Genomic DNA, 12,749 nt, shown 5'->3' on the forward strand with positions numbered 1-12,749 from the left:
ATTCTCACTACATCAGTTACAAATATGAGTTCAAATGTTCTAGTGGCTTAATGGTTCAGGCGTAGGATGAGAACAAAATGGAAATATTGGGTACATCCCTACAATCTTACCAACCTGCACTATACCTCGGCTGTTGTTTCTGGAAAGCTGTCTCAACATGAACCAAAATTCAGGGATTTTTATCAAATGAATCCTGATAATTTTCATTTTCTGAAAAGCCTAGTGTCACGAACCCTTGAAAAAAAAGATACACCTTTCAGGAAGGCCATTTCTTCAGATAAAAAACTTCTGATTACTATAAGGTAAGTAGATATGAATATAAAAAGCAGTATTAATAAAATTTAGCAGTTTAATTTGATATTTTTTACATATTTTTTTTTACAAATTGTACCAATCAGTTTCACTAAATTAATGAAAGGTATTACAGAATTGTCTTCTCTTCTTCCCGTCATGTTCACAGCTCGAAATATCGTACGATACTAATCGTTGAAGAGACTAGCAAGCTGCACTTTGAGAGATATGTCACTTGCGATATGTTGTGCAATCGCGCAGCTGAACCTTTTTTATCGCCTCCCTTTAGATTTCAAGTATCTGTCTGTGCGTGTCGCGTATCGTATATCGCTTACGATATATCACTTATCTTATATCGCCTTAGTGTGAACGCGGCCTAACACATCTGAGGATTTTCTTTCACCAGGCGATTTGGCCGTGTGGTTAGGGGCGCGCGGCTGTGAGCTTGCATCCGGGAGATAGTGGGTTCGAATCCCACTGTCGGCAGCCCTGAAGATTGTTTTCCGTGGTTTCCCATTTTCATACCAGGCAAATGCTGGGGCTGTACCTTAATTAAGGCCACAGCCGTTTCCTTCCAACTCGTAGGCCTTTCCTATCTGTGTCTGTGTGACGTAAAGCCACTAGCTAGATTTTCTTTCTGGGTTTACTCCCTTAGCCTTTGAAGATCCCTCTTCTCCACAAGGCAGTGGTTTCCTCTTCTAATTTTGCCTCATCCACAATCTTTGCCATTCTGAAGGTCTCCTTCTCTGCCTAACATGTTCTTAAGGTCTTCACCCATAACCCTGGGCATGAGTTCCACGTTATACCCTGTGAGACTGGGTCCCTGCTGGAATTTAGCTCTCCTTCATGCCGGCCTACTGTATCAACACAGCTCTAAAACATTCTCTAGATGAAACTTTTTTGAAAAATTAATTAATAGAGCTACACACATCACTGAAGACATCTAAAACCATTGTCAGATATTTTAAGAATATGTCATTTTATAGTTTGTTACCCAACATAATTAAAACCAGAATGTAGCACCAGATGGAGTACTGTGTAAAATATGATGTATTCTGTACATTCACAATTTAAGGTAATAAGATCTACTTACTGAGGACAGTGAGAGTGAAAAGCTATGTGGTTGTGATTTTCTTTGTGAATTCAATGAGGCAACACTCGATTTAGTAGAAAAAGGATCTACTTAGCATCTCATCTGCTTTGGCGTAATCAGTTTAACCCACAAGTGGTTGCTATACGAGATTTTCTCTCACATAATTTTGTATTGCGAGTTTACTTCTCAGCGATGCAAGGGAGGTGACTGTTCCCTCTTCTAGTTGAGTTGATAACTGTCGTGAGTAAGGCGATTCACATTTGAAGGGTAAACATACCCTCCTGTAGTCAAAACAAAGATTCGTGTGAGTCCGTGCGCCCTGTGTGAGAGGTTCTCTCATCGTGTGACCAGTGGCATTTGTGTTATGTTGAAGTCGATAGCGGAACTTTCTCCTGTTGTAGGCATTAGTATTTGACTTAAGTTGTGCGCGTAATGTTCTCCATTTGCAATTACTTATATACGAGTCTTCAAAAAGTATTAGTCGAGGAGGAATGCCGGGAAATAAACACTGTTACAAACTCCAGCTAACTCAAATGTTAGAAGGCATATTGTACTTTATTCTTGCATTTGTATTGCGACTGTCAGGAAGTTCTAAATTATTAACAGTGTTATTGGTTTTACGTCCCAGTGACTACTTTTATGGTTTTCGCAGATGACAATGTGCCGAAATTTTGTCCCACATGAGTTCTTTCACATGCCAGTAAAGCTATAGCTGATGTATTTTTTAAAAATCTAAACTGTAATAACGCAGTCTTTACGTCTCATTTCCATAATTCCTTTCACTCTTACATCCTGCAAAATTGTAGAAGATATATTAATTTTAAATTAAGTTTAATGTGAGAGAGAGTCTGGTGTGTGACCACTCGTGTTACAATTCGGCTAGCGACCACTCGCGGGTTAAGGACCACTGCTTGCCTCAAGCAGACAACATAGTATGTTCTTGGAGAATAATTAAAATATTGTACTGTTTTTTATTCTTGTTTTCTACATACTGTTGTATCCTTTAATGAGACTGTTTAATTTTACTTTCAAAAATCCAGATTGGGCACTTTCCTATGTTAAAGAAAAAGTAAAAATGAACAGATTGCATCAAATTGCAACATATCTGTGGTCATCTTTCCACCATGTAAATAGGCCCACTGCTGAGGAACAAACAACTGTATATGAGCGTTTTTTAAAAAAAATTTGCTAGTTGCTTTATGTTGCACAGACACAGATAGGTCTTATGGCGACGATGGGATAGGAAGGAAGTGTCTGTGGCCGTAATTAAGGTACAGCCCCAGCATTTTCCTGGTGTGAAAATGGGAAACCACGAAAAACCATCTTCAGGGCTGCCGACAGTGAGATTCGAACCCACTATCTCCTGGATGCAATACCACAGCTGCGCACTTCTAACCGTACGGCCAACTTGCTCAGTATGAGCATTCTAAAACATTATATACTGATATTGGAGGTGTATAATTTTCCTTGTTATGCATTTGTCATCCTTCATTTTTTATGCATATTACTGTACATTCTCGTGTAACTGTGTTTTGTGTATCTGTAGATTATGCTGTAGCCTCCAATTCAGATCAACCCTAAGTAAATACCTCTTGTCCTCCAAATAGAAAGTTCAAACTGAAACTCCTTAAATATAGGCAAGCATATGTTACTGAGGACAAGAAAGGCGAACTTGAACGCAGTGTAGATGATGCATCCTCGGATGATTATTGACAGTCTACTTACGTAGGTGGTTTGAAAACTTCTCGGAATGTACTAGAATTAAGTATCTTACCTCGGTGGAACTGTTTTTATTTTTCAACATAGTCTCCCTGTAGACTAATGCATTTGGTCCAGCGATGTTCCAGTGCCTTGATCCCATCTCGAAAATAAGATTCCTCCAGGCCTGCAAAATACCTCTCCAATTCGTCTGTCAGTTCTTCCCTTGTAGAAAATCTCCGTCCACCGAGGAAAATTTTCAGCTTGGGGAATAGATGAAAGTCTGATGGTGCCAAATCAGGTGAATAAGGTGGATGTGGCAACAATTCGTACCCCAGTTCATGAAGTTTTGCCATGGCAATAACACTTGTGTGAGGCGGAGCGTGGTCCTGATGAAGGATGACCTTTATCCTTGCCAAACCAGGCCTTGTTTCACGTATCTTTTCCGGTAGTTGGTCTAGGAGGTTTGCATAGTATTGCCCCGTAATTATTTGGCCAGTAGGAAGATAATCTATCAGCAGAATGCCTTTTGCATCCCAGAAAACCGAGGCCATGACCTTTCCGGCCGAACGTACTGCCTTTGCTTTCTTTGGTGCTGGTGAATCAGCATGTTTCCACTGCTTTGACTGCTGTTTTGTCTCTGGGGTATAGTAGTGGACCCAAGTTTCATCTGTAGTCACAAACCGGCGCAAAAAATTTTGTTGGTTGCACTGAAAAAGGGCCAGACTTTGTTCGGACATTTCCAATCTGGTGCGTTTGTCCGATGTCAAGAGCTGCGGCACCCATCTTGTGGATAATTTTTTCATACCCAATTCTTTGGTTAAAATATAATATACCCATTCAGATGACATCCCTACAGCTTCAGCAATCTCCCACACTTTCAGTCGACGATCCTCCATGACCATTTTATGCACTTTTGCGATAAATTCTGGGATCGTAACACTTTTTGGCTGTCCACTACGCGGATCATCATCCAAGCTCTCCCGACCAAATTTAAACTCGCTGGTCCACTTGGCAACAGTTGAAAATGAAGGAGCCCCAGTGTGTTCTGAAAGTCGGCATGAATTTCCTTTGTATGTGGTGGACATCCTAGAACATCTGCTGCCGAAGATAAGCACACTATGATATTAAGCGAGCGTAACAGCTCACAGCTGTCAAGGCCAGTCTAGGAAGGTCTGGACATGTTACCACAATCCTTTGCGATGACGACCATATTGAGTCTTAAGCATTATGATGTGGGTGAGCACGTTGTGATAATACAAAACATATTTGAATTTTTAAGAAAAATGGGATACTACACTACACCAAATTGTCAGAATAAGAACACTGGTGGGATTAGTGTGTTTCGCTTTCCAGTGATAAGCACTGGTGAGCTCAGTGGGTACGATATAAAATTGCAGGCATGATAAATGGCAAGCTACATATAATACTGCCTTGTGTGAGGATAGTAAGTTACTATAATGAAACTATTCCTGAAGAATCATATATTTATATTATATTATTCTGGGCTGGTTCGAAGTCCACTCAGCCTACGTGATTAGAATTGAGGAGCTATCTGACAGTCAGATAGTGGCCCCGGTCTAAAAAGCCAAGAATAACAGCCGAGAGGATTCGTCGTGCTGACCACACGACACCTCGTAATCTGCAAGCCTTCGGGCTGAGCAGTGGTCGCTTGGTAGGCTAAGACCCTTCAAGGGCTGTAATGCCATGGGATTTGGTTTGGTTTTTGATGTGTCGGAAGTTTTTCATCACTTTGAATAAAGTTCTCTGCTTTGTAGGGGACATTTCTTCCTTGACACGTGGGATATTGCGAATATGTTTTCAAACACTTCATTCCCTCCGCCATCTGTATTATCGCTCTCTCAAAATTTTGATTTGATGAAACACTTCGTCACAGTTTCTGCCTCAGTTTGCTTTACAGCCAGTCCTATCCAGTTCACTGCGTATAGAACTGACACATGAACTTTATAATGCCATAAGCTTCGTCAGGACCAAGAAAAAAATTCTTTAGTGGACAAGTTTCCGCTTTATTCAAGTTTTGCTTTAAGCAGTGTTTACCTATAATCCTTTTCCTTTCTAGACACATTTAACTGCTGGTCAGTAGTTACTGCAGTCATATATACTGCCTAGTTGTAAAAGTTTGTCATGAGACATCTTTTTTTTTAGTGAGCTATCATTAACGATTGATTCTGCTGTGACAGGAGCGTGTAAACTTCCAACTACATAACATTTTAATAATTTAAATATTAAAATCCCCTTACAATTATCCTGTTGGCATTTCTTCAATGATTGGGCAATTAAATGTTAACCAGTGAAAATATATAGTTTCAGATATGCCAGATCCAGTAATTTGACCTTTTGTTTCAGGCTGAATCCAGCCCAGTTTCTTAGCATTGATAGTCATCAGAAACACACACTTCCTGATTTGCCTTATGACTACAATGCTCTTGAACCCATCATTAGTAGTGAAATAATGAAGCTTCATCATTCCAAACATCATGCCGCTTATGTTACAAACTTGAATGTTGCTGAAGAGAAATTTGCTGAGGCCAAAGCAAAAAGTGAGTATGGGTAATTCAACTGTTTGTGCACTGTAGTTGATCTTATTCAAACACTGTTGAGTAATATTTAACCTCTGCTTTTCTAGATGATGTTAGTGCAATGATTAGTCTGGGTCCTGCTCTAAAGTTCAATGGAGGAGGCCACATTAATCACACCATCTTCTGGCAGAATTTGTCTCCTTGTGGAGGATCTCCTGATCGTAAGTGGTTCAAATTATCTCTTAAATTTTGGTATTTGTATTATATGGGTCTACAAACTGTACACCACCACGTATAAGCCCATATATGTAGTCACTGGCTTCTCAGCAAGTTGACCACGGTTCAAAACCTGGCCAAAGCATGTGGAGTATTTGAAATGAAAAGTAATGCCCTGTGGTTTGGATTCCACATAAAATTGGATGTGCAATGGCTGTGATAGTGATATCAACAGTAGCATAAAACAAGTTTGCTTTCTAGAAGCCTGTAGTAGGTACACATTAGTGATTGTTCTTTAACCCTTTCTGTGCTTCTTTTTTCATGTATATGTATTCCTGTGCTGGTTTCTTTTCCCTAAGAATATAACTTACATTTTGAGATAAATTTAAATTAAGCATAAATTTACAAATGATGATGATGATGATGGTAATGATGATCAAAGTCTAAATATGGATGACACTGTGATATTGTTCAAAGTCAGGTACAACACACATCCCTGCATCACAACATTGACACATATAATGTGATTACTTTCTTTTCCTATTGTCCTTCACCTTTGTCTGCTTACAAACTACACACATCACAAGATATACATTTCATATTACAGTAAAACCTCGTTAACTCAAAGTCGTTGGGACTCAAAAATCGGACTTCGAATTATGTGATTTTGAATTAGCCACCAATTCGTAATTCAGAAGTGCCAACACTTGCCGCGTTACAAAATATTCTAAGGCCGTTACTGCTTGCAGTTAACCTTGATTTATGGTTTGAACCTTTCAAATGCCATGAAAAAAAAAAATCTGTTTCCAAAATATGTCCAAGAAGGTGCATTTAGAGTACTCAAATAATGCACTTGGATAACGCACTGACAAACATAACCTCTTGCAATGAAAGAAAAAACACGATTCAAAAACGAGTAATCTATGCTGGCTCCCATGTTCAAGTGCTTTATTCATTGGATTACTGTACTGTATGCATTTCCGATGCCCTGAACTTGCACAGAAAGTACCCGATGCCCTTAAAACATTGTGGCTAATCGAACTTTCCTATGACGAGGGGAGAAAGTCTCTCGCTTCCTTCTGCATGACAACACAATACAGTCACTCTATCCTTGTATAATTTCCTGCCATGGCACTTCTCTTGTACTTCAGAAATGTAAACACTTGCTGCATCACAAAGTATTCTAAGACCCATTAATGCATGCAATCACCTTGATTCACAGTTTAAACCTTTCAAATGCCATGGAAAAAACTATTTCCAAAATGTATCCAACAAGGTGCACTTGGATAAATCACTGACACATAACCTCATGCAACGAAAGGAAAAAATCCCATGATTCAAAAATGAGGATAAATGATCATGGTTCCCCTGTGCAGATGCATTATTTTTTGGATTATTGCACTGTTTGCATTTTTAGATGCCTTGTACTTACTCAGAAATTACCCAACACCCTTAAAACGTTTAGGCTTATCGAATTTAACTATGACAAGAGGAGGAATTCTCTCGCTTCCGTGTGCATTTCAACACAGTACAATGACCCCCCAGCCTTGTACGATTTCCTCGCTGACACTTTTCCCTTTAAAACCATAAGACCATTTGGGCTCGGCATTAAAAGAATGCAATGCAGTTTCATCGGCAATGACAATATTATTCGGTGCCTATGAATTGATTATGTGAGCCACGTTTTTTCGTCAACTGTCGACATCGCCAGTGTTCACGGATTCTGTTTTCTCCGCACACTGCCTGTTGCGTGATATTACGGCATTCCTTACAAATGTTGAATACAGAAGAATTCAGATTTCACTCGGAACTTAGCAATTATGAAGCACAGTGTAGACACACTGAAGTGTGTGAAAGTGCAGAAAGCTACCTCTGCACGTTCTGGAAGACGTCATGATGCGGATAAATTTTGAATTTAAATTATCTGTAACATACTGTTTTAAAATGTAAATGCAGTTTTGAATTAAAAGTTTGAATTTCGGTAATGGGGCGGACATCGTACTTCAAATTACAAATTATCCGTATTTCGAATTAAACATTTTAAATAACATGCAAAACTATCTCTCATGTTTCCGGGAACGAGAGGTTCTTCGAATTAGACGGGAATTTTAATTGACTGATTTCGAATTGTCGAGATTCTACTGTACCTGTATTGATAATTAACTCTTATTAAAAATGCAATATATTTTATATTCTCGTTAGTAGCATGCCACAGGGGGCGAAGTGTCGAGCAGTCAGTCATGCTGGATTGTCCTGAAACGTTAATGGTCTTCCTTTGTTAGATTTGGTGGGTGGTGTATGGAATCTTCGAATAAGCGGATAGATGAGAGGCAAATGGAAGTCTGCAATAGGTCGTTTATATTTTTGTTTTGGTGAGCTCCAAGTTGTAGGTGTTCAAAAGAATCAAATCTATAAAGTGAAAGCCGAAATTCTTGTAGGATTTTTTTTTTTTTTTTACATTTCGTCATGCTGTCTAGCTAGCTAATCATCTTGTGAGTCGTGTCCACAGGGCCCATGTTGTCGTAATATAGTATGATCATAGGCTTGAGTATGGGTTGTTTAGTCTCCCTGTCCTCTTTTCCAGAGTCAGTAATTCCATCATGCATTGTAGTCAATATTTGTATTTCTCTGTGATCCATCCACTTCATTGCAATCATATTTCCAGTATGGGATGATTGTCTCCTCTCGTTTCAATTTCTTTTGTGGTGGAGGCATTCCGTTTCTGTTCTGCTTCATTGTGCCAGAAGCATTTCTTATTTTCATGTAGTAAATGAAACGCAGAAGGGCTGGAATACCAGTTGTCCACAAATAGTGAATGCCTCATTCCAGGAGTGTAGTTACATCACCAGTTATTCGAACCCCACGGTCGGCAGCCCTGAAAATGGTTTTCCGTGATTTCCCATTTTCACACCAGGCAAATGCTGGGGCTGTACCTTAAGGCCACGGACGCTTCCTTTCCCTTCCTAGGCCTTTCCTGTCCCATCGTCGCCATAAGACCTATCTGTGTAGGTGCAACGTAAAGCAAACAGCAAAAAAAAAATAAAAAAAAATACATGTCATCAAAATCTGTTCCTTCCCCACAGTACTCAATCCGTATAATTATATGAAATAAGAGATTTGCCTGTACATTGCTCAGAATATAAAAATAGTATTCCTATATCGGTCATGTCCATAGTAACAAGGAAATGCACTTTTTTAATTTTCTGTCATGTAACTTATGCATGTGCATCAGGAAAAAATTGCTGAAGAGAATGTAATGAAAATTGCTATGTAAAGAAGGGGAATAAGGCACTACAGTCTAGACTGTAAATAACATTCACACTGAATGAAATAGTAGTTTAGGAGAAGGCACCTAAAATTTAATTTTTAAATACCTATGTTATTCAACAATTTAATAAAATCTTATTCACAACGTTTACACAACTTCCTCTAGAATTCTGTGTACAATATAGAATTCTGTAGTGAAGCACGGGTACAGCAGCTAGTAAAATCTAAAATAAAGCCTATTTCTACATCTCAAGGGACGTATTGCTTGAATGCTAGCCGTCCTCTGAAAGCTACCGGGGATTCAGTACACAGATTTTGGAAAGGTTGCAGTATATTTTTGCTCTCAGATTTTACAGTTTGTCATTTTTGTTTGTAGGGGTGAGGTTGGAGAAATGAAGCACATTGAGAAGAATTAAGTACTTGCCTCTTGTCATAATCTGAGAAAAAGTAGGGGTGTGAAGCAGGGCCTTTGTGGACCAATATTCCAAAATTGCCAGTTTTTTCATACGTGTCACGAACATTGTAAGTGAAAAAAAAAATTTCGTTCACATTCATTTCGCTCCTTCTGAAGTCTACTATTCGGAGATGTTGGCTAAACTGTTAAGACCTTCTTGTAATATTCGTTGGTAGCCTCCACAATAACCTGAACCAGTGCAGAACTGAACAAACACAGAAAAAGAATATATTTCTAGAGAACTGTTGCATGCTGTGTTGTCTACAACACCTGAATTGCATGAACAGAAATTGTGAAGTACCGGTAAACTTACCAGCTGTCCAAAAAAATGACTTATTTTTTTCTTCGTATCACTGGTGGAGGTTGATTTATTTTACCTTCATCTTCTTCAGTGATGTCACTGTCCAGATACCGTATTCAGTCACAGTAGATGGTTTGCAAAAGGAAGGTGATTGACATGTGTATACCCTTAGAACTCAGGAATATTTGAAAAACTTTAACTGATCCCTTTCTAGTAGTGCCTTTTTAATACTGATATAAGTTTAGATAATATTTTTATTATCAGAATTTAAGAGGATTATGTACAAAACTTCCTTACTTCTATTTAAACTGTATTGAACCCCCTGTGACATTTTTTACTAACTGAAACCTGATTGCATAAATGGTGTCAGTAGCAATGAGTTTGTTCCTGACAAGTATATGGCCTATTGAATAGACAGAAATAATGGAAAAAAGAGGTGGTGTTCTGATTGCAGTTCGAAAAGAAATATTATCAAAAGAAATTCCATTACATTTTATAGATACTGAGCTTTTGTGTGTGTGTGTGTGTGTGTGTGTTTTTTATGTTACATGGTCATTCCTATTATATCATATCAGTATACTGCCCACCTTTAACTACTAAATACTATTTTTTTGCGACCTTAACTAGTCGCTGATAACTGGTATTGGCATTGATCTCCTAGGTTCTGGACCATGTTACACATTTTTAGCATACTGTACTTCACTGTACTATTTATATTCATGTAATGACGTAGCAAACGGTAACGGTTGAATGCTAGATCTAGTTCTAACTACTGTCAACAGGTACATTGTCAATGAAGATTGTTATCCCTTAGTAGCAGAAAACTTGAATCATCCAGCTTTACAGCTCACACTAAGCGTTAAGGCTCAGCGTAGGTTTATTAAACAGTTTTCTATCAAAACATTTAATTTTCATGATACAGACTTCCTAAATCTATATAGGAGCCTGCGGGACTGGACTGAATTAGAAGACATCACACATGTAGAAGGGGCCATTGAGTACTTTTATAAGAAAATTAATTTAACATTTGATACCACAATACTCAAAAAGAAGTACAACTTAAAGCAGAAATATCCATCTGGGTTCACAAAAGAAATAATGAAAGCCTGAAGTTGAAAGATCATTACAGAAAGTGCAGGAGTCACTGTGAGCATAGTGACTTGCAATTTAAATATGTAAGAACATTCACAACAACAAAATCTGAAGTATAAAGCGTATATATCTCGGATTGAGGTAAACATTTCAAACAATAGCAAATCTTTCTGGAGTTGTATCAGCAGTATTAAAAAAAAAAAAACCAGCAAAAATAGCTGTTTTCAGGTGGTGAAATTAAATGACAGTACGTTGGTTATGCTCAGAGTATATTGGATAGTTTTGTACAGCTCAGTTTATTCTCCATCCCCACCTACATATGAATTATCAGAATCGTTATATTTGCTGGTAAATTATCCTCTAATATTGTGGTATTCATGAAGATGAATACGAAGTAGCCATACAAAATAGCCAAAACAATCTTGTGGTACTAATTTCCTCCCTATGTTCTAAAAGCATTTTCGGAATTATTAAAATTACCTCTCCTGATTCTATACAATCTTATAGTGGAAAAACAGACTTTCCTGAGTATTTGGAAAACAGCTAGTGTATGTTCTGTTTTCAGAGTGGGAGACCCTATTGATATCGTACATTAGACCAGTTTTGATTGTGTGAACATCCACTAAAATTTTAGAACAAATACTATACTTGCTCATATTTGGTCATGTCAAAAATGTTATTAATGAAAACTAGCATGGTTTTGTACCTGGGAGATCCACTGTCGGTATGTTTTTGATGTTTTGCATAAGCAAGGAGAATATACACACATTTTTCTAAGGCATTTTATAAAATGAATCACGGTATATTGTTAAGGAAGCTCTCAGATTACGGCTTGACTTTTGGTGTATTAAAATTATTTGCTTCATATCTTTCAGACAGAAAGCAATATATATCATACCATCAATGCAACTCGTATGTTTATAATGTAAATTCTGGAGTGCCTCAGGGTTCAGATCTTGGTCCACTATTCTTTTTACTCTACATTAATGATCTTCCAGCTGTAATTAGTCATTCAGTTTGTGTTCTCTGCGCAGATGATGTCAAACTGTACCGACGATATGGTAAAACTACAACTTGATCTGGAAATGCTGTACATATGGAACAAACAAAACTTGCTAGAGTTAAATATCAAAAAGTGCTATTTTCAGAGAATATCATATAATAAATCCATGCCTAATGGGGAGTACAAGCTTAAAGAACACCACTTAAAACAAGTAACATTTGTAAGTGATCTCAATGTAAAAATAATCCGTAAGTTGTCTTTGAAATCGCATAGTATGTATACAGTTAATGAAGCATACAAAAAACTAGGTTTCTTAATCAGAAAGACAAAGCATTATCACAGCATTAAAGCATTGTTATTATTTGACTCTCTCATTAGATCAAAATTGGAATACACATCTGTAGTATAGTCTCCCTATCACAAATCATATCAGAAGAAAGTTGAAAAAGTTCAGAAAAGGTTACTACAGTGACTTTACTACAAAAAGCATTGCAATTTCTTACCACGTGGCCTTGTACATTATGCAGACCTGATGAAAGAATTTGAGTATTATTATTATGCTTATACGGCCGCATTGGACCACTGTAGTCAATTTCTGTCCGGTCTTCTATGTCGTTTTGTTTGTTTTATTTTCTGATCTTTCTGTATTTCTTCATTCTATCTCATCTTCATTGTCGTTCTTCTTCTGAAAATACCCTTCTAGTTTCTCTTTTGTCACATTTTGGTAGGAATCTAACTTTACTGTTCTTCAATTTATTTACTTTGTTCGATTTATTCTTTAAATCCTCCAGTGT

At 37.7% G+C, this 12,749-nt stretch overlaps 1 protein-coding gene across 2 annotated transcripts in view; it reads left to right on the forward strand.

Moving 5' to 3' along the window:
- The window catches only part of Sod2 (superoxide dismutase 2), an 82,070-nt gene that overhangs the window by 48,197 nt on the left and 21,124 nt on the right, over positions 1-12,749 (forward strand). For both annotated transcript variants that reach the window (XM_067136325.2, XM_067136323.2), the window contains 2 exons: positions 5,450-5,643; positions 5,730-5,843. In XM_067136325.2, the coding sequence (XP_066992426.1) occupies positions 5,450-5,643; positions 5,730-5,843 (308 nt within the window). The remainder of the gene's footprint in view (positions 1-5,449; positions 5,644-5,729; positions 5,844-12,749) is intronic.

The sequence above is a fragment of the Anabrus simplex genome, chromosome 1, assembly GCF_040414725.1.
Source record: "Anabrus simplex isolate iqAnaSimp1 chromosome 1, ASM4041472v1, whole genome shotgun sequence".
Lineage (NCBI taxonomy): Eukaryota > Metazoa > Arthropoda > Insecta > Orthoptera > Tettigoniidae > Anabrus > Anabrus simplex.